This window comes from Embiotoca jacksoni, unplaced genomic scaffold, assembly GCF_022577435.1.
Source record: "Embiotoca jacksoni isolate LCO1_2020_lvr unplaced genomic scaffold, fEmbJac1.0.p SCAF_13, whole genome shotgun sequence".
Lineage (NCBI taxonomy): Eukaryota > Metazoa > Chordata > Actinopteri > Embiotocidae > Embiotoca > Embiotoca jacksoni.
In genome coordinates this window covers 3,978,195-4,001,434 of record NW_027185263.1, presented here as the reverse complement: position 1 = coordinate 4,001,434, position 23,240 = coordinate 3,978,195, and the positions used below count along the sequence as shown (strand labels likewise).

Below are 23,240 nucleotides of genomic sequence, written 5' to 3'. Positions count from 1 at the left end.
GTTAAATGTAAGCGTCACCGTACTAAGTAAGTGTACTAACATGTGAGAGTACTGCATGTGAGTGTACTAAGGGAAGTACGCTTTTTTGAGACACAGCTCAAGGATATGTTAAACAGCTACATACAGTTTAGGTGCAATCGTCAAATATTCTCATAATTTTGTGCATTATTATCTCATGTGTAGCCATGATGAATGATTCACTGAAATTATTCTTAAATTGTGGCTTCAAGTGTGCAACTATTTCCCACATTTTTACTGTGGTGAGCATCTCTCCAACACTGCAGCGCGTTCCTCCTCTTCCCCCATCCTGAGCATTTTTCTCTTATCGCCAGATATGGACGACAGAACATTAGTATCATTGAGACAATAAATTGGAAATTATGTTAATTTCACGTAGCCGCAAACAGCCAAAAAGCCACTCCATCACGAGTGCATATTGTGCAGCTGTGAGTGGTGATTTTGAGTTCCATCAGATAGCGTTGCTCTACAGAGGGCACGGCAAAATCAAATGTTTTCATCTCTGCAAATTGTTTATATCTTAATTGTGAAAAATGAAGTCGTGTAAACGACCTTTGTGAGTGTTAAACACAAACACCACACGGTGCATCCAGAGTAATTGTGCTAAAAGTGTTAAAAGACGTGAGATAAAAGAGTGTTGCAGAGAAGTTCAGAGGTTTTATGTAATCGCTGCGAGAGTCATTTAATTGTTTTCACCCTTTGGAAGAAGAAAAGTGCAGAAACCTGGCTGTTTCCCACTGTGGGACTCATGTCTGTGCTCACTGCTCAGGAGGCGTGGGAAGCCCTGGAGTGTTGCTCACTGCTGACAGTACAGTAGCTGCCCCTGTTTGCCTTTAATTGATCCTCCCCAGGGACAACTTTGGCGAGAGCAGACTACCTGCTGGCTCCCTGCCTGTGATTCTGTACCTGATGAAAAGATCGTAACTATGACAACCCGCTCTACGTTGCCAGTGTGTGTGTGTGTGTGTGTGTGTGTGTGTGTTGTGATATTTCTGCTCCGAAGAGGACCACATTGCATCCGGGGGATAGAAAGATGGAAAAAAAAAATTAAAAAAAATAGAGATCTGCTGCAGGGTTGATTGATCGTCAAGATCAGTGCTGCAATAACGGGGGTTCAGTTAAAGGCTTGCAGCGGAGAGACCCGGGGGTTAGGGATCGGATCTAGTTGGTGAAGTATCTCACAAGGAAGCCTGACAAAACCTTGTGTTTATGTGTCTGCACCTGCTGCCCCAATTTCTCTGCCTCAGGTTTGCAGCAGCAACAATCAAGTACAGCAGCCGCACAGCAGCTAACAAGCCCTGCACTCAGCAGCATGGAGCTTGTCACAGCAGACACAAGCCACACTGCTCTGTAGTGGGTTAATTGCTTCTGCTCTGAGCAGAGCATCTTCATTATCTGGTGAGAAATGCCACCACCAGAAATACATGCACTCTGACTTCTTGCTGTCTGCATTCCTCTGGATTGTTTTCTTCCTCTGATATTTTGAGTTTTTAACACGTCTTGTGGGCTTTAAAAAGTGTGTTTGTCCTTCGTGGAGGACGGAAGCGGATTCCAAGCGGGGTCCAAAAAAGCATTTATCACACTAGCCATTCTAAACATCATTTATTTTAAAGAAATATAGGCTCTCTTGTCGAGAAAAATATTCCAGAAAAATAAGCTTGCTTGAATTTATATGAAAAAAAAAAAGATACACAGTGGAAAATGAAGACAAAAAGGTGTTTGAATACCAAATAGTGGCTTTACTAAAGGTTTCAGCTACAGTTTTTTTTTATACTTAGTTTGTCATCTTTGGCTTACAGAACTGCTTGAACAATATCTGAGCATGGAGTCAAACAGTTAATTTAATAGCTATGTTGAAAGTTTTTTCCATGTTTCAGCCATCAAAGCGTTCCGTTCATCTACAATGGAGCAGTTGTTTTCTCCATTATATCACGCAGGCGCTCTGTAGCAGTGTCTCCCAGCCTTGTTCCTGTGGACCCGCTGCCCTGCATGTTCTTAATGTCTCTCCGCTCCAACACACTTGATTTAAATGTTTGGGTCGTTATCAGCCTCTTCAGAGTTTCATGATGAGCCATTCACTTGAAACACATCACCTAGGCCATTAGAAAAGTAATGCTGCTGCTCCTTATGTACAGTATATATGTAACAGTTTTGAGTAAAGATGTTGCACAAAATGCACTGCAAGCAAGTGAATGTGCGTTGCATTGTGTCTTCCAGGTCACCGGTGATGGCAGGTGGGCTGTTTGCTGTGGACAGGAAGTGGTTCTGGGAGCTGGGAGGATATGACACCGGTCTAGAGATCTGGGGAGGAGAACAGTATGAGATCTCATTCAAGGTAAAAATGTCTATATATGTTTTTTTTTTTTTTTGCAATTTTAGTCAAATAATCAAAGTGTTCAAAGGCACATGAGATTTCTGGCTTTTACTCTGTTATACTCATGGTTCTGTAACCAGCCAGTCTGCCACCTTTGTAATTACCTCGTGATAGCAGACGTAAGCATAATGAAAAATGTTCTCTTGGAAATGAAGGTTGTTGCCAAGAAATGATGTAATCCTCCTTTCATTTGGGTTCATGGACGCCTCTAATGAAAGCTCTGTGTCTGACTTTATATGTTTCCCCCCAAAAAAGAAGAGGGAAGTGTCTTTGTTCTGTCTTTGAGAGCCCAGATTTTATTCGAATCTCCCTCTTCAGCCACATCTTAACAAGCTCAGACAGCATTAAAAACTGAGTTAAGACTTATTTAATTCTAGCTATTGTTCAGTGTCAGGGTTGTTGACCAAGTGGGAGTTTTTTCCATTTCACTTTTAGACATTTCTGTGTTCACAGTGGAGGAAGTAGAGAAATATGGACACAAAAGGTAACGTAGACGTATGAGATATAAATGTAGTCTTCCTGACTGAACCTTTAGGTTTCCTCATGGCCATCTTGAAAGATAAAAACTGCAAAATCTGATCCTGAAGGACTGATTGTTTCCTGATTACACCAGCGTTATCTACATCTGGTCCACTGTATAACCCCACTTTAGCTCTAAAATGTGAAGGATCATCGTGAGCAGCGTTTCTAAACTCCGAGCTAAGGGTGAGGATTTCTTACATTTAAAGCTAAGAGTATGAAATGAAGGATAGGCCTTGACTAAAGCCATCCACAACCCGGGGCTGAACCTGGCGAGAAAAGCTCTTATGTTTCAAGACTGTTTTGAAGCTTTTCATCTTATTTAAGTAATTACTGAGATAATATCCCACACCAAGGTTATTATTTTGGTCAAGATTATCATATTATTAAAATGTTGCTATCAGCACATGCCTTGCTGTGCCTCTTTAAATCGACTTTATACCCTCAGATATTCAATTTGGTTTCCTTTTTATTAAGATCCCCATTAGCTGATATAGAGCAGACAGCCGGTCTCCTGAGGTGAGAAGATTAACAGGCTCTCATACTAATCCGTACAACCAAACTGCTGCTCCCACAGACAGCCAGAGCCCCGCTCGCATGCAGAACACAATTACTTTATTCACTGGCACAGTTAATCTAAAGCTCCATCCTGGTGGCGCTGTTATGGGAACACGGAGCATTTCCAGCTCACACAGTGCGATAATGTCAGAACATACAAGGCTCACGGAGCACAGGAGCAACATGACCCGACACGCAGGGCGGGAGGAGAGAGGATACGTGTCGGGTATAAAACTGCCGGAGACACGGAAAACTAAAAGCACCAACAGTCAGAGTTTCAGTTATGCAAACATTTCACAGAGACTCTAGCTCTGGAGGCAGAAATCATTAAACCTCCATGGATGCAGCCGAAATATTTATTCAGAGTAAAAGTTGTCAAACAGTTGGCAGAGTAAAACTCTTCTAAAAGCATACATTAAAACATAAATGACATAATCTTTTTTTTATTCATGGCCGTAGCAGTCAGAATTTCTAGATGCGTAGTAGGCGACTAACACGAACGTTCCTATAACGGCCTGCGGTGTGGTTGATAAAATCCGAGTGCACGTGTTTGTTTCCATGGCAACACCATGCTAACTATTTTTGTTTTCCCCTTGCTTTATACAAACTTTCTGTATTGCCCTCTGGTCCAGGTGTCGACCCAAGTAGAACGTAAACCCTGTGGTAGAAAAGAACCTCCGGGTCAGTCCGCTCTGATCGGTGTGGGGACTCGCTATTCTTGAAGCATTAAATTCCTGATTTGTCCTGACTTTACATGCATTGCTACGAGCCTTTAGTTCATCATTATTCATGTGGTGGACGCAAACCACATGACCGGGGCCACTGAAAGGCAGCGGCAAATCAGACTGTATGCAAGTATGTTTTATTTATTCTAGTACACCGACAGAGACTGCTTGAGTTTTTGTTGCACTTTAAGTCAATGCTGGATTTTTTTTTTTGTCTCGCAGCAACATGTTTTATTTATGCAGCCGGAGTGAGTTCTGTGGTTCTGCAGTTTCTCCCCACCAGCTGAGCTGTTGATCTCGGCTGGTGGTGGAGCGTCTTCATCTGCAGCAGGACGGAGAGACTCGAGTTGCACTGCAGTGACGATGATGTCAACACGGGGTCGTGACAACAATTTTGGTTATGCTTTGATGTTTTAACAGTCGAATGTCAGCTGAAAATCTTCGCATGTGGCACACAGCTTTTTAACAGTTTACAAAACTCAATCCAAGTGAGTCCATTCAAATGCAAGAGAAGAGGAATTAACTAGAGTTTTGACAGCTGATACGTTTTAACGAGTTTATGTGTTGGCATCCTTTTTGTAGAGGTGACAAATAAACATTTTATTTCAAACGTTTCAATCTTTTATTTCTTCACTAAATAGCACAATCTAGCTCCTTTGTCTTGTGCAGCACAATTCATTCTAAATGACTTTCAGAGTTTGAAATATTGCCCACCAGGTTGCCAGTGTAATATTTTAAATACGAGAACAGAAAGTCAATGCATCCATAATTCATTGAAGTGTCACAGAGAATTCAAAACAGCACAAAACAGCTAATACATGGATAACAGCCCCTCCAATATTAAATGTAATTAAATATTAAACAATATTACGTTGTTGAATGGAAAAGCATTTTCACATAATTTAAGTGACTCCAAATGGGTTCATCCTCTTGGGAGCAGGGATGTGCTTGTACTCTCAAGTTCGGCATTTTGGATGTCGCCACCTTGGCCTAATATCTAATTAATGACGGGATTATTTTCAGATGGACCACCAGAAAACTAATGAGAGGGAGTGACATTCGATAACAACACCATTATGACTTGTGAAAAAAATTAATTGACTTTGTAGTTCAGGATTGAAGTTGAATGCGAGTCTATGGAGCCAGAGCCTTTCTGGAGCCAACCCCTAGTGGCACTCAGAGGTATTGCAGTTTAGGTCATGTCTGCACTTACTTTTCAGACCTGGAAGCTGTGTCCACTTCTATATACAGTCTATGATCTAGTTTCATATCACAATATCAATATAATACCAATATATTGCCCACCCCTACTTCATTCTCCCTCAATTTACCCACAAATCCAGGTTTGTGGTGCATCTGCCTCCTTCTTTTTTGATATATATATATATATATATTTCTCCAATGTTGTTCACTTCTTTGGTTAGAGGACCCCAAATACACATCTCAGAAATTCACTGTGAAATACCTCATGCATCGTAACTGTAATCCCGAGAATCCACTGCACTCAGCCTGAAGTCAGGTCATAGCAGGTGGACAGAGGCCCCTGGTGAAGTCTGCGTTGTATGTGCATATGACCTGATATGTAAAACATTTATATTTGATGATCTATTACTCCTGTCTGTGTTCACAAACTCCCAGCAGCTTCAGCGGGCCTCTAACCTTCAAACGGCATAAATCATATTTACAACAGGCTCTTCTCTGCAGGAACAGAAGCCCTGCACGTCTTTCGCTCTTCATACTTCCCTTGTTTGTTTTCAGGTTTTAATCCAGCTTTTCATTTCCACCCTTTTCATTTTGCTATTGTCTCAAAAAACAAAACCCCCTTTTCCATTTTGCCTGCCGTCTTTAAGTCTTCCTTTCTTTCTTCCTCATCCTCTTCACAGCCTCCCTTTCTTTCTCATGGTTTATTTTCAACACGCAAGCCAAGTATAGAATAATGACAGCTGTCTTTATTGTAGTGAGGATTAATGCTATAAAGATGTTCAAGAAGGTTTGTTGCTTAAGACAAACACATCAGTGTCTTTAAAACATTCAAATAACTGAATCATTTTAAAGTTTTTTTTTTTTTTTTTTTTTTTTTTTTTTTTAAACAAGGCATTCTGTTTGCTTCGTTTTCCTAAAAAGCAATTGCAGTCTGCATTTTCATGTTTTTCTAATACCAATGAAGTTTCAACACTGTCATAACATAAATAATGTACAGCACAGCAAATTCTAGTCTTTGGAATAAACTCTGAGTTCAAATCACAGTGTACATGTGAGACCATCGACTACACGCTTCTAGAAGTTGATCTTTTAACCCATTTCAGGTGTTAACCTTAACTCTAGTGGGAGTTAAAACACTACTCCTATGAAGAATGCAATTCAACTTTTACATTAAGTTGGTTTTAATGTGAACTCTTTCATAGTGTCACCGGTCAGCATTTAAAAGTATGTATTATTTGACACTCGAAATGTTCTAAAACGATCTGTTTTAACAAAAGTAAATATAATTTTGGCCCATCACTTGGATTTAATTTGGTTGCTTTATTATCAAAAGCTACGTTGAAATAACTAAGGCATGCTGGGAAATGGCAACAAAGCTGCACAGTAAACACCGGGAGAGGTGTTGAATCATGATCCTCATCACCCAGCGAATGAACACCAAAAAATGACTCCTCTAAATAGTATCCCTGAACACAAGCTGTAGTTCAAGTTAGAAAATATACTCCTAACTCTTCCATGTTTTTTTATTTTTTTATTTCAGGATGTTTCACTCCAGAAATTTGCTGTGAACTCAGCACTTCAGTCGTTTTCTCATCTGACCCTCCTGCTCAGCTGAAGTCGCCATCTTGTCATAATGTGGTTTTGCTGTCTCCTCTTCTTGCTCCAAGCTGCCATCTCATCTTTATTACCACCCCTCTCTCCTCTTAATCCCCCAGGATTCATAAGCCTGTCATACTCTCACTCCTCGTCTCTTTCATCATCCCCTTCCTTCACCTTCCTTTTCCTCCTCACAACTCTTTGTCTTTGAATCTTAAAAATGGACAAAGCTTCTGAACGCAACACAGATTCGTCTGATGAAAGTTCCCTGTCTGTCTCTCTTTGTGTTTCTCTGAAGGTGTGGATGTGTGGTGGTCGGATGGAGGACATCCCTTGCTCCAGGGTAGGACACATCTATAGGAAGTACGTCCCCTACAAGGTCCCCGGTGGGATCAGCTTGGCGAAGGTAATTCTTCTCGCTGTGTGCCCTCCACGGTTCATGTCAAAATGCAATGCAGCAGATCAGTCACAGATTTTGTTATATACTGTATGAGTATAATACAAAGGTTCAGTGTCAGCACACTGCTGTCAAACACTTCTGTAACAGAACCAAGTCTGAGGCACAATAAAATAATGGATTGCATTTTATTGTGAGTGGAACTAATCTGAAAGATTGATAGTCTGGCTCCTCAAAACATGCTGGATATGTGTGTCCGTATCCATTCAGATCTAATGTTTTATGTAAGCCAAAACATTGAGGTTACATAAAAAAAAAAGAAAGAAAGGGTTTAGGTCCTTGCTCTAAAACAATGCATCGTAAAATTCCAATAATACAGCACAATATTGTGTTTTTTGTTCATTAAAGATTCAGAGCAAAAAGTTAAATCCAGACAAGAGTGTTGTCAAATGATTTAGAGGTATTAGATGACTAATGCAGCGTACAGACATCAAAGCTCCTTTATAAACTGTAGTCTCGTGTTTATAATAGTTAATTGATAATAGTATTTTCTCTTTATTTCACCTTTTAGTTTTTGGGTCTGTTATCTGTAAGGTTTCTTGATTAAACGTTAAATGAAATGAAATATGCTTAAAAATTCTCATTTAAAATATCTTTTTCAGCAAAATTGTTGTTAACTTTTTACCCACAGGGCTATTCAGCATTAAAGTTACAGTTTACAAAAACAGCACATTTGGCTCTGTGCAGCAATAAAATGGACTTTGATATGAAACCAAATCTATTTTTAACTCTGGAAATATTAAGACGTTATGGTGGTAAAGGGTGGAAAACGTCTTTGTCCCCAAAATGCACTGAACAGTGAAACGAAATGAATCCCGAGAGTGAATAAATCTTTGGCTCATTAAGCTTAAGTACACAAAATAAACATACATGTCCCCTGTACACATGGGAACACATACGCTGTACAATTACACACTTGACTTTAAGTGGTGCGGGATAACAAATGGCAGTGTTTTTTGTTCACTGTGTCCTCTAAGTGCTCTTTTTTTCTGAATGTACACAGTACTTTACAGTTGGCTCAGCGTTCACCAACAAAAGGCCACCAGACAAGAAGCAGCAGTATACACTGCATCCACTATCTGCCACTTATAGCCTTTGCAGGTTCTGCTGTGAAGAATGGGCTTAAGTCTCTTTGTTCCTTGTTTTCTACCAAGTACCTACACAGAATGGGAAATTGTCTAAAAGTGCTAAATCATTTGAGGTGTTGCCCAACACCATTCATTATGTATGCCTCTGCAGCAGCCTGGAACTGGGCTCAGTTTGTCTAAGTATCCAACTGAAAGTTACTGTCTTTTTTATTTATTTATTTTTATTTTGACCAACAGTCGTTAAACTGGGTGTCAGCAGAATGCTGATGGCTCTGAATTGGCCTGGCCCTGCAGATGAAGGAGAATACTTACATAAAGTTACTTACAATGAACTCAGTGGTGTTCCTGCACAAAATCAAATTACCGTTTCATTCTCAGGGCTGTTCGTCTTCATGTTTAACATTCTTGGAAGTTTTTTATTTTTATTTTTATTGAAGGAATACTAACTGAAACTGAATGAAAGTCAACTTCAGGTCAGGTATCTCCAACTGGATTTCATTGGTGAATAGTTTCTACAACTGTAGTAACGTTCTGTTGTTGTGTTCAGTAAATTCAGGACAGAGTAAAGACATCAATGCCCTCGTCTGCATGTTCGTTGAGACCACTCTACAGTTCTACTGGCAGACGATCTGAACATGTTCACAAAACAGTGAAATGTGGTTTCATAAAATTAAGAGGAAGAGCAAGAATCATCGATTAACAACGGATTAAAACCAATGTGCTCAAAACTCCCCTGATGTGGTTGTATAAGTAAATTAACTGCATCGGGATCTTTGAGTGTGCATAGTTTACTTTCTGATAATTTATCAAATGGTTTACGGTGTCATGTGTAAATTGTAAATATCCCTTGCTTGGCTGCGTTGCACTTAGACCTGGTTTCAGCTGGTGGAGTCGCAAGTGTGATTTCACCTCAAAAATGGCACCAAAATGTTAGTACATGAACGTATCTTTACTGACACATCCCTTGTTGTGTCGTTCTGCCCATCTCGGCGCAGCACGGTTCATGTTGAAATAGCGACTTGAAGCAAACTTGGAAAAAAACGCTGTTTCAAAATGCAAATACGCTTGGATTCCTGCTGAAGCCAGTTTTGCTCTGGTACGAAATGCGGGCCCTTTGCGCTTATCTGCAAGAGACCCATAAACAATCCAGGCCTGCTCAGAGTTGTAGGTTGTTTTGCAATTGAATCTATCCAACTGAGTCTGATTTTTTTGATTGGCCTTCAGAATTTAAAGCGCGTGGCCGAGGTTTGGATGGACGAATACGGCGAATATGTCTACCAGCGGCGACCCGAGTACCGCCACCTGTCGGCGGGAGACATGACGTTGCAGAAGGAGCTCAGGAACCGACTCAACTGCAAGAGCTTCAAGTGGTTCATGAGCGAGGTGGCCTGGGATCTGCCCAAACACTACCCACCGGTGGAGCCTCCTGCTGCTGCATGGGGAGAGGTAAGAGCTGGATTAAGTTTTGAAACTACTGTGGGGAATGATGAACTAGTCTGACTCACCGGATATAGAGTGTTGGTATTATCCTGCGATTGGCTGACTATTGTCAGGCAACATTCTCCTCTTTTTCCACAAACTGTGTTATCCTGTCGTATCAACCTCCAAGCTGCAACCAACACGGTGAAAATGACAAGTTTTGACAAAGATTTAGATCATGCAATAAGTCAGGCCTGGTTGCTCCTTTTCTGTCTTTTGTGGGGATTTCGCCGTTTTAATGCCAGGGCTGCACCCATGCACATGTTTAACCAAAACAATTTCCCCCCTCGACACCATTTTGCGCAGCCACCCAAGACAATTGTTATTGGTTTGAAGAAATTTAAACAAGCCAGAGCATTTTGCCCTCCATGCCAGAATGATTTACGGGTGCAGCAAGCCATCCTCCAACTCCGGCACAGCGTGGTGGAGATAGATCTGGTTACGGAGACTAATAATAAACGAACAGAGCACAATTTACCCTCTTTAGAATATGCAACAAAAAAAGCTCTCTTTGAAGATTGAAGAATCCTTAAAAACTTGCGCATTTGTAATTATTGAACACACATGTAAATCAAATTATATTTTCACATCACATTTCATAATTTCAGAGATGAACTGTATATCCTCTAATGAACACCTTACTGACGGATACGTGGGAGAGTGAGGTTGTCCAATGATAAGATGAGGAACACCCACCACGTGTCAGCACTCAAACATTTATTTAAAGTTTGATCAGTCCTCAACCTCCACTATTCATAGTCCAGAAATTAAGACAAAAATCTGAGATATAAAAGAGGATTAAAATATAAAGGAAGGGGGAAATGAGTACAAAAAAATGCAAAAAGTCTGTTCCTCAGCTAAAACCAGTTAAAAAAAAAAAAGTAAAAACAGTGTCTTTTTTTAAGCCTTTGTTTGAAATGTCAGCGGTTTTCTAATTCCCTACATATTCTCTGGGAAACTTTTTTAAAGCCCTAAAGGCTCCGTTGCCAACTCTAGTTCCCGAAACAACAGGTTAAAATGAGTGCATCCACCATGACCAAAATCTCTGAGCACATCATCATTAATGTACGCAAACTCAGGTCATTGAAATGCAGATATTGCACATTTTCCGTGGCTTAATGCCAGAATCTATACTGCTTTTATGTAATTTCAGCAAAATTTTTCATGTCGGAAAAATGTACTCCACCTGGCTACAAATGACTACACAGAACACTTCTGAATCATTTATTTGTGTGTTGATTAACATGTGCCCCTACTAAGAGAAAATGCATAATAGGATTATTTTGTGCAGAACAATCCCCGTCTTCCTGACACAATGTCCGTGGGTTTCTACGTGTGTATTTTTGTTGTCTAGATACGGAACATGGGTAGCGGCATGTGCATGGAGATCAAACATTTTGTGTCGGGGAGCCCCATCCGCCTGGAAAACTGTGTGAAAGGGAGGGGCGAGGTGGGCTGGAGTCACGGGCAGGTGAGGGTCATTCATTACACTCTCTTAAGCTTCGAGCTGCTCTCCTTACCTTCAGGCTGTATTTGTATGAACAGACTCGGATCTATTGCCAAGTACGTTTTTACATACAAAGAAATTTGTCTTGGTGTTAGTGGTGCATATCAGCCAAAAACCAAAAAAAGCACTATACTAAGTGAGAAAAATTATGATTAATAAGATTTCAGAATAAAAAATGGACGCAAAAATACGCAAATGACCTTTAGTATAAACAGTATGTGTGATATGTAATAATACAAAGAATACTCATAATTGCGTTAATGTGACAAATACGTGTTTGATGTCACAAGTTCACAGATGTCCTACTTAAAATGATAGATTTCACGTCGATGTCATGTGTCGTGTCTATGAATGGGATAGAGTTTATGTCAGTTTGAGTCTTGGACCTTGTTGATGAGGTTTGCTGCAGTTGGGAAGAGACTTTTCTTGTGGCATGAGGTTTTGGCCAAAATAGGCCGCAGCCTTTTGCCGTAGTGGAGTGCTCTGCTGTTCTTTTCTCTCTCTGCTCTCCCTTCACCCCAACCAGTAGAAGCAGAAGGTCGTCCACCTCTAAGCCTGGTTCTGTCGGAGGTTTCTTCCTGTTAAAACAGAGTTTTTCCTTCCTACTGTCGGAGGTTTCTTCCTGTTAAAAGGGAGCTTTTCCTTCCCACTGTTGGAGGTTTCTCTTCCCATTAAAAGGGAGTTTTTCCTTCCCACTGTCAGAGGTTTCTTCCTGTTTTTCTTCTCCGACCCACCAAATTTACATCGTCATATGCGCATGCTACGCATTAAATGATAAGTTTGATTGAGTCAGGATCACGTTTGCGTCATCGCCTTTACTGTCTGTACAACATACAAACCACATTATTGTCATTAGCGTCATTCTAATGAGACAAACATGGCAAAGAATCCCTTTAACAGAAAAAAAAAAAAACAATTTCACAGCAGCGGAGGAGAAAAACAATCCAATGTTGGTTATCGCTGAGATCTACTATCTGCAGGTGCTAACATTTGGTTGGAGGGAGGATATTCGAGTAGGTGACCCCATACACACGAGGAAGGTCTGCTTTGATGCGGTCTCCCACAGCAGCCCCGTCACCCTGTACGACTGTCACGGCATGAAAGGGAACCAGCTGTGGCGCTACAGAAAGGTATGAGGGAGGAAAATGGAGGCTGCTTGTAGAGAGCGGTGGTATTCATTAATGCGTCCTATTTTTCGGCCTTGCAGCTGTGCTGCCCATATGATTTCTTTGGTGAGCTGAGCATTTCAGATCCATTAGGAAATTGTTTTTAGCATTGTTGTGGTCATCTGTTAATGCCTATAGGAGGCATAAACAGCAGACGTTACTCTTCTTCTCTCCTTGTAGCCACTACATACATGTAGAATTTTCTTAATAGGATTCTAATCTTCCAACTTATTAATACAAAGATTTTATTTGTACAAAAATGTGACAGTCCTGGTATAAATTGATGCAGTGTGTGTGTGTCACATTCATCCCATTCAGCTCAAGGTCTTCAAGTCAGATCTGTGGGACAGAAGTCTGCCACAGTGTCTCCTTTGACTACAACTGTGGGGGCTAAAGTCATACATTTTCAAAAATCAGCCAGTGGCTTCAAAGGTGCTCTTTCTGCTCAGCGTTTTCTTTGACTCAAAGCTATCAGCAAGGTTGCACTAAGCATCGTTATAAATAATGCACACACAAAAAAAATGTTTACTAAGGCCTTGATTGAAAACAGAAAACATATCCTTGGATACACTTCATTTTATTTATGATATGTTGATGAAGCAGTGTTCAAATGTGCTACATGTTTGTTATCAAATCAAACAGAAGAAAACATCCAGGACCTGTTTATGCAAGGACTCCATGTCCCTGCCAACATCGGGTTCCTTTTGGATCAGAATGAGAAAAGAAAAAATGAATACACTTTATTACTCCGCAAAAAAAAAAAAAAAAAATCAGCAAATTGATTTTGCTCCTTCAATATTAATCAAGTCCAAGAGTCAAGAAGGAATTTTTAAATAGATTGTTGGCACAAATGAATCTTGACCTCATGACTTTGCCCCTGAAGGCATTCATTTCAAATTCAAAATGTCATAAAAATATCAGAAAATGCTGCACCCTGTATGTTTCTCCAAAAACATCATTGTGACTTTTAAACTTTTATTAGTAGTAGGAAAATGTGGCACCCTGCAGCCAGCAATATATTAATGGACTGATCCCTCACAAACTATATTACTGCATGAAAAGCTTTAATTTATCTCACTAGTGCAGTTAAATTTGTAATGATTTGTGAGAAAATAATGAAAAGTGTATTTTATTTTTCGGCAAAAATGCCCCCCTAAATTAAGTCAAGAAGGAAATATACTGTATATGAGCATGACTGCTCTCCTTATCACTCTCTTCATCCTCCAGGATAAGAGTCTGTATCACCCCGTCAGTAACAGCTGCATCGACAGCAGTCCGAGCGAGCGGCGGGTCTTCATGAACTCGTGTGACCCGTCCTCTCTCAGCCAGCAGTGGCTGTTCGAGAGAACCAACGCCACCGTGCTGGAGCACTTCAACCGGGGCACCAACTGAGGTCAATAAACAGTGAGATGAAGCATCTTCTGAAGAAAAGATCATGAAACAATGATAACCTTTGTTCATGTGAGTCATACGATCCTTTTTTTTGTTACGTGTCTTTGTTAGGAAAAGAAAATGCACTGATTCTTTGCTAAATTAAGTTTGTTTGTGATTCATCTTTAAAGGTCCCATATTTTACACTTTTCCAGTATTTTATTTGCAGTCTTTATATCTATAAGAAGACATCTTTGTGTTTTTTTTAGCGCCTAAAACCATCTCAATATAGTTTTACATCTCCGCAACCAAGAACAGGCTTTTTTGTGTCTGTAAGGTGCACTGGTTTCAGTGATCCTCTCTTCTGATTGGCCGACTCTTTTCTGAGTGAGACACCACCAGGCCAACCACAGGTCTTATTTGCTCTTGTAGCTTGCTAGCTCTGCAACAGATTGACAGCTCAATGTTGGGTTTTTTTTATATAAAAGATTGGGCAGTTGGTCAAGCTGAAGACAGACATATGACATGAGCGTGAGTTTGTGACATCACAAACTTGTAGATGTTCAAACAGGACAGTTTCTGATTACAGGCCGTGCATTTCTCTGTGGACTGAGCGTTTTGACACTTTCACAGTATTTACATGGACTTGCTTTATATTCAAATAAGACATGTAAATCAAAATTACAATATGGGATCTTCAGATAATTTAGATAATTACATCTGCAGCTGGAACCACTGGACTTGACAGGGAATTGAAAATGAATAACACTGAACACTGAATAATCATTGTTTGCTTTGGCCTTTTTAAGGGGATTTCTTTACAATGTGAAAAATAGAACAACGCGAGCTTCATTCTTTAAACTTTCTTAACGATCACCCTGTTGGTTTGTCTAACGAAGCAAAACACTGAATCACTGCAAGCTGTTAGTTTTGCTTCTGTTTCTCTGTTGTCCAGATAAGAATGGAAGCTCCAAGTCAATAACGGGCAGCTTCGCAAACTTTCCCCGTGGTACAGCACTGATCCAGTACGCTGGCTGAGAGCTGGAGAGCTGAAGAGCTGAAGAGCTGGTCGGACCACATGCAACAAAACCCAGAATCCAATAATACAGCACAGGCTTGTGATGAGGGAAGAGGTAAAAGATCATCACGCTGAAATGCTCTCTTAAAAATACTGCTAAAATTTTTTTGTTTTCCTTTTAAACGTTTGATTTACTGATTGTATTCTGTCCATCTGCAGGTTTGGGAGAACCACAGTGATACCTGATTGCCCAGTGGAAACCCAGAAACAAACTGAAGTTTGAACCTCCAAAATTTACAAGAGGCACAAGTTTGCAAAGATGCACCTTTCTTTCACTGCCAGTATAAATCTTTCAAAGGCCGACTGCTGGATTTAATGGACGATATGAGGCCTTTTCAATCTTCTCTTTTTGTGATTGTTGCCATGTTTTCATTCATGGTTGCATGGCGACAGACACTTTTTGAAAGCTATGAAAAGGAGGGAAATTTTAAAAAAAAGGACAGAACTATTTTGAACATTTATTGCTGCACAATAGATGAACTGCAAGAACACATTTTTTGCAAAAACTCATATTGAGAGTGTAAGTATTTTTTGTACTACATAATAAAGCAACAAAATGACTTCAGTTTTGTCCGACTTCATTTAAAGATGTATTTTGTGGTATCTTCTTATTTTCAGGTAACATGAAATTCTTCGAGGCCTGAATTAAATATCCAGAACATTTTCATGAAATCAGAGAATGTTCTGAGGGAATAAACCTTGAGCAAACTGAAAAAAACAAAGCCGTTTTTACGCCTGTGCATTAAAAAGTGTAACTTTTACTCAAGTACACTACATGTTTTGCTCTGCTCTTTGCATTGCTTTATTGTCGGTGAAAGACTTGAAATATCTCAACAACTTTTAGGATAGTAAAGGCAAAAAGGAGAATCTGTCTCAAAACAGCTGATGAAATTAAACGTCTATTTGCCGTAACCCCGGCAACCATACGTTCATCATCAAAAAGGAATGAACATCAGTCGCAGGTGTCAACAACTGGAATGTAAACCAAGAAGAACACGACACAATGAACATCTATTTAACTGAATGTAAAAAAAACAAAACAGGGAAGGGTGGGAAGCGGGGCACCAAAACATTTTGTTCGAGTTCTCTGACAAATCACTGCATGCAATCTTTGACATTTTGGATTTCCCCTCGTAGCCTTCATTTCTTTCTCCTTTTAGAAGTTTTTAGGCAGCGACAATATGAAACAAAGATTTCTTTATTGACACATACAAAAAGACACATCCAGTTAAAATGATATTTTACAAATGACCATAACAGTATATTCACTGTGTGGCTGCTACAGCTGCACGTGTTTGACCACTCGGGCGCTTGTTTCATCACCTGTACAATATGTGAGTGCAGAGCTTATTGGAAATCTGATAAAACCGAGATCACACAAACTCATCATCTCTGCTCGGTCCGGGGATGAAACCTGCCCAGCAAGCTAACATTTCCCCACAAAGGACAGCAGATGCCGAAGCCCAAAGTTAATTTGCCACTTTCACTTTTTTATTGACAGAGTGAGTCATCAACCTCAGTGGCAAATCCAATTCCCTCGTATGGCTCCAGAGAACTTATTGGTTGTTTAATGCCACCAAGGTCGAACAAACAAACAGCAGAAGTTGCTGCAGAAATTGCTCTAACCTTCATCTTTTTGCATGTAATAAGGGTGGAAAAATATGGGTCATAAAACAGAAGTAGGGAAATTACTTTGGAAGAATTGCTGAACAAACATAAACATGGCTCCATACAATGACTGGTAAAAGTTTCAGGACAAACTTTAATAAAATAACATACCAGTAGAGTAACATTAGTTTGTTAAACGTACTGTTTGAAATGTATTTTTCTGTGGTCTGATTTTTATAGTGAACAGTTTTAATAATTGTACAAACATACCCTACCAAGCAAAAGAGGTTTTTTTTGAAAGATTAAACGGTTCATAGTAAAACTTTGTTGGACATTATTGTGCAACGGCAATCCAAAACTCGAGCACATTTAGTCTGCATCATCTTATATTTTGTCACTTTCACAATGTGAATACAGACTTAAAACATGAGTCGGCAATATAGATTTAGATATACAGAAAACATCCATGTTTTTCCTGGTTTTGGTCTTTTTGTTTTCCAGTTATTTAATTTAGTGTCTCTCCATGGCCGGTCGCCTGCCTGCCACCCTCACCTCACCTCACCTGTCACGCCCACCTCACCTACCACGCCCACCTCACCTGCCACGCCCACCTCACATGCCTCCACTCCCCCAATCTGCCCCACCTGCAGCCACTCTGTAATCAGCCCGCTCCACATATCTACTCCCAGTCTGCCACAGTATCTGGTTGCTGCATCTCAAGTTTCCGGGGTTTGTGGGGAAGCCTTTGTTGTTTTAGGAGTTCTGCGTCTTTTTGTTTTCTGTTCACTTCAACCTGACTCAGTTTTGTGCATTTGGGTCCTCCTTCCTCTGTTGAGCTATAATATGTTTACTGACCATATCTCAGCCGGCATGTGATGGCAGAATTTCAAGCTACAGAACTAAACAAATATCCTCGATTGAGTTGACTTGTGAAAAAAAAAAAGAGAAAATACATATTTAGGGAAATGCCATCTGAATAAGTTCTCTGTCTTGCGTTATACATCAGAGTGACTGCATGTGTTTTAATAATAACTGAAATCCACAACAGCCGCTTTTTCCACACAGTTAATTCCAGCTTTACAAAATGACGGCAGATATGCTCGTTGATCGTGCCGCTCTCAAGTGAAATTGGTTGAACCGAGAGGTTGGCGCGCATTTTTGATTTCATTCAATTTATCATCTATATGAGTGTCGATTTGAAGAAAAGAAAATTGAGCGATTGAAACTTTGACATCTCGAGCTCTAAATAAATATAGAAAAACTCAAAGTGAATGGCAGGTAATCTTCACAATTACTGACTTGGGGAACTGCGTGTGTAATGCACTGTGTCGAGTCAATTTTACAAAAAGGGGAAGAGCCCCGGCGTCATCTAAATTCTATTTCTAACACATCCAGCTCCTCCTTCGCCGACATCATATTATGACCCTGCAAATTGCCCCCACTCTCTTTTGATGATGTGAGATATGAATATCACACAGCATGAAATGAAAAGATGCGAGCTGGAGACAAAAACCTGTAACAAAAAAATTCTAATTGAATCCTGCCCCGACTGAAGAATAAAATCATTTTCGCTTCTTTAGTGTCTTTCATATCTGGATAATATGTTTGCAGAAATAGGTCAGGATGAAAAGCATTTTATTACATTTGTATTAAACAGGCTAATGGAAGTATTAATCGCTTAAAGAGTCTTTGAATGAAACTTGCAATAACCTCTGGAAAAAGTGCAGTATTTCTCTCTGGGGAGACGCTTTCTCACAGCGTGACTAATATCCAAACTCTCCTCCTTTGCTTCTTGATTTGCTCGGTCCTGGGAGCCGGGAGAAGCGTGACAGACCTGCCCCGCTCATAGATGAATAATTACAGCTAACCTTCTTCCCCACGGGGCTTTTGCAGATATAAATGGCCCCCGTTGTCACACGTAAACGGAAAATCGGGGCCTGAGAGTGTCGCAATGGCTGGCGCAGGTCACCGGGAAACGGGTGGAAGTTTTCAGGTCAAATCCTTTAACACGCCTGGCTGATTTAAAAAGTTAGATTGGGTCTATTCTCTAAGGAGATTTTTAGATTATGTAAAACGTCATATTGCTGCCAAATTAAAGCAAATTGCTTGGAAATTACATATTCAGTTTAATATTACAAGTGACACTGACTGACAGCCAGACAGCAGATGCTAACTCCGAACTCAAGCTTATGTTAGCTTTTTAAAAACCTATTAGCTTTTTAACCTAATGCGTCCTTCTTTTACATATGCATAGTGTCTCGCATTGTTTTAATGCTGAATCCATGTTCATCTATCCAAGGAACAGTCATCAGTACTAACATTTGAAGTTTGATTTTGACATTATATGGTCAAGTTAAGAGTGTTGTATTTCCACCTAATCCTTCCATCTTGCATATTTTTTTATCATCATCCTTCTGGCGGGTAAGGAAGTGTGATTTAAAATTTCAAACTTTTTTTAAAGCTCCACTCAGCCTTTCTGAGGCTCAGTCACTTAGTCAAATGCCTGTGGTCGTATTTACATAAACCCATTCAGCCTGCTGGGCAAGTAAATCGCAACCTGGTGAACTGCAGAATAAGTTGCAGCATTTTGACAGCGACGAGCAGAAATTACACTTCATTGTGCTGCAGTCAGTTACTTGCCAGTTGTTGGTGACACATGCTGCCGCTGTCACCTCCGTCTTTGAACAGATTTAGACAGTATGCTCGGTTCCATTCAGGTCGCCTGCGCCAGGCACACGTCCAACACCAGCTCTCTCGCAAACGAACCGAACCGCTCTTCAATGACTCTTCAGCTGAGAGAGCGCCATAAAAATGTGACGAAAATCTGAGTTTAGAGTTTACTTTACATAAAAGGTTCATACTGGTGTTTTTTCACAACCAGTCTATTTACTACAAATAAACTATTTCAGACTACGTCCACACCAAACAGGAAGTTCTTGTTCCTAGGGCGTCTGAATACTGCTGTTCAGTCACAGCCGTTGGTATCAAAGAGAGACGCACAAGATGCACTTTGATGTCTACAACATACGTATAGGGCACCTCATGTGTTATGCACCATGACAAGTTGGGTCAAAAAAGGTAATGCGACAAAGTACAAAGGGGGTGAAGTCCGTGGAGAGAGGAAGTCATGGGTGGCTGGAAGAAACAAACGCAGGACTTTCAGCTGGGACACCGCTGATCAAGGGAAAGTCTACGTGGATTTCTTTTAAGTTACCCAAACCATGATCCTTTCTGAATCCTAACCAAGTAGTTTTTGTGCCTAGCCGTAACCAAACAGTGAATGTGACACATTTAACCTAAACTATCTAATTTTGGTTCCCTACACGTAACGCACATTGTTGTAGAAGGCGCCGCACCTTGTGCATCCACGAGACGCCGAGGGGCCAAGGCGCATGGCACCTTGTACGCCTATTTGAGACACAAACGGCTTTGATAAAACATCAGTACTTGACACCCCGGTAACTGAATTATTTGGCGCATCGGGAATTAGAACGCATTACATGAAACAAGCTATGTCTGAAAACACTGGAAAATGGACAGACACTGCTATTTTGCTGAGTCTCGACCCGTTTTAAAATTCCAGGCTGTCGTCCACCTGCTCTTTTTGATCGCGAGCATTTAATACTGATGTAAAGTACTTGCACAGCACAACCATGTGATTTTGCAGAAAAGCAAAGGTGACATGGTGTCCACTGTGATGGATTACCTGTCGCAAGTTAGTTTCAAGTTGCTGCAAGTTGATTTTCTTAGTGAACAGAAGTGAAGTGTCACCCCAGATTTCACAGAGGGACAGAGAGATCGTCAGCAGTGATGACAGTAGAAAGATTTGTAGTAAATGGACTGAAATATGCAGCAACAAGCACAAGGAATGATTTATTCAAGTTGCAACTTAATAATTCAGAGCTGTAATATTGATAATAACAATAATCTTTCCTGAAAGATTTATTTTGTTGTTCCTTCTGGCCGGTATCTACAAAACATTCTGTAGGTATTTTCAGTGCGGCAAAAAATAACGCAGTTGTTTTATGTTCTGTTTTTCATTCTCCACTTATGAGCCCAAAGAACCACTTTGACCAGTGACAAACAACAAATGCTGCCACGTTATACAGCTTCGTCCTTTGGTAAGCAGGAGTCTGGGTAGATTCAGCGTTGATTCGGTTGGTTGGTTTGTGCCATGGCACACAACAAATTACACACTGCACTTGGTCAAAAATCCTTGAAATAGTGTCCTCTGTTGTTCTGGCAGATTGCAGGATGGACAATTTTAGAAGGAAGCTACTAATGCTGGCATTTTTATATGATTGGAATTTGGAAACACACATCTCTGAAGCTGAACTGCTGGTTTTATTCACAGAGATGTTTGTCTATTACATGTCTGATTGACAATGGACAAAACATGTCCAGCATTCATGTGACAAATCAAAGCAGATAAAGGCCAGAGCTCTTTGGCAGTGGTAACCCCACCCCCCACCCCCTACTTTGTTCTGTAAACAAACCTGCAAGATACAATGAAAGTATATATACAGTTCTAAGGAATTGACTATTGTTTCTATCACATTACTGAGTTGACATTTTAATCATCATGTGTTTAATCTGACTTCATCCAGGGAAAAACAATTGTCTGTAGGCTAAAACAAGTCGGCAACTGGCACCGCTGCCGTGCAAGAGAGAATCAGGGAGCTCGCAGAAGAGATCCAGCGTGAAAGCATCTGCCTGATAGTGGAGAATCAAAGCCTGTTTCCATTTTCAGTTCCTCTGCAGAGTGGCACAATATGCACAAAGACAAGAGAACAAATGGGATAAGAGGGTGACAACATCCCATCTGTAGGAGCAGAGAGCCTTTAGGATTCTTAATGACACTGGGGCAGGTAAGCAGCTTCACACTCGCAGAAGACAAAAGAGAGTGACCTGTGTGTGCTATTTTCAGGATCTACATGTTCCAGCAAGTTGTCATAAAATATGCATTTATCAAGTCTTAAACCTGCAGCACATAACTTTTGTCAGTAAGGGTATGATTATAGAAAGTAGCCTCCTCCATCACTACTACATTTGTGGCTGTAAAACAGTGTCTCAGTTGTTCATAAATGGTGGATAAATTAAATAAAAGGCATCTAAAACCCAGCAGTCAGAATTTGATTTATTTGATAACTTGCGGAAAGTCTAGAAGAGTCAGAGGATTGAATTATTTTATCTCCATTCAATTTAGCATTGGACTAAACTGGAAGCTGGCTCGGTCAATGGATGTCTCTGATGTGCATGCCAGCTGGCATTTATCCACCAAAATCGGGTATATCACCCCACACAACAGATATAAAAACCCCATATGTTGTGAACTTCAGTTTTCCCGCCATGTGTTTCGTTACCCTTTCAGCCGTTCGTGGATTTAGCTCTGCCTCTGTGCCTTTCAGTTGTCAGATTGCTGGTTTGTTTCCTCGTGGTTTACTTTTGCCTCTTCCTGGGTTTTTACTTGTTCCGTTTGCTGGTTTATCTGTAGTTGTTGAGTAAAGCTCACTTTTGCTTTGACTACCGTGTTGTGCACATCATTGATAAAATCATCGTCCCGGAGGACGAACCTTCATGTTTTGAATGACTTCCTAAAGCACCACCTTCAAGACCATAAGAAATATTGTTCTGTCTAATATTGTGAGATGCAAATACCATTGCAGTCTCGAGGCTATTCTTGTTTAGCAATAACTACAAACATTAGCATTTAGTTCATATAATGTTATTGCTTTAAATATAAAGCAGGATACATTAAACTCTTGCACTACTGAAGGGGGTAGATTGAGAATAACTTTTGACTCTGGGCTCTGAATCCTCTCAGCACAGTGTGCAATGACATCTGCAAAATTAGGCCAATCCACAAAGAGAAAAAAAGAAAAAAAAAAGCAGCAGAATTCTTCCCCGAACTGACATATACGCACAGTGGAGCTGAGACGGATGTGAAGGCTGGGTTTCTAAGATCATACAGAAGTGCTCACTTGAAAGCCAGAAGGCTGAAAAGGAAACACTTTTCTTTTTGCACTCCCGAGATGGCCTATCATTTTAATTCCATTTCATCTTGCTTAAAGTCCCACCTCGTGGCATGCGGTGTGCTCAATCCTAAATTTGAGTCATTTATCTGAATGCTCGAGGGGTTCGTCTGATAGGATGATGACAACTGACAAAAAATTCACCATCCCTCCCTGTTATATATCTCCACTCTGATGTTCACTGCACTCCAGGAGGTATTTTTGTGATCAAGTGGTGTAATGTACTGTGTGTGTACCCGTTGACGCTCAAATCCATCTTGTCAACTTAAGTTGGAAATTTCTTACATTTCCCAAATTGACAGTCCCCATACAATTACGATGATGATGCTTTTAGTAGCACACATAGCCACAGGAATTGGAGAGAATAAGCAATCTGTTGTTGTTTTTTCAACTGTGTCCATGCTTTTTCTAAAATGTTTTTTTTAATAGTGATTCATTCTTTTTTTCTTCATCAACATGTG

General features: G+C 40.3%; 1 protein-coding gene across 3 annotated transcripts in view; it reads left to right on the top strand.

The window, feature by feature from the left end:
- The window catches only part of LOC138196165 (polypeptide N-acetylgalactosaminyltransferase 10-like), a 118,568-nt gene extending 102,869 nt beyond the window's left edge, over positions 1 to 15,699 (top strand). For 2 of the 3 annotated variants that reach the window (XM_069145960.1, XM_069145958.1), the window contains exons 7-14: positions 2,236 to 2,353; positions 7,292 to 7,399; positions 9,763 to 9,984; positions 11,372 to 11,488; positions 12,505 to 12,654; positions 13,918 to 14,151; positions 15,017 to 15,194; positions 15,299 to 15,699. In XM_069145960.1, the coding sequence (XP_069002061.1) occupies positions 2,236 to 2,353; positions 7,292 to 7,399; positions 9,763 to 9,984; positions 11,372 to 11,488; positions 12,505 to 12,654; positions 13,918 to 14,082 (880 nt within the window). In that variant the 3' untranslated portion in view covers positions 14,083 to 14,151; positions 15,017 to 15,194; positions 15,299 to 15,699. The remainder of the gene's footprint in view (positions 1 to 2,235; positions 2,354 to 7,291; positions 7,400 to 9,762; positions 9,985 to 11,371; positions 11,489 to 12,504; positions 12,655 to 13,917; positions 14,152 to 15,016; positions 15,195 to 15,298) is intronic. The other variant, XM_069145959.1, reaches the window with a different exon arrangement.
- The last annotated feature ends 7,541 nt before the right edge of the window (positions 15,700 to 23,240 follow it).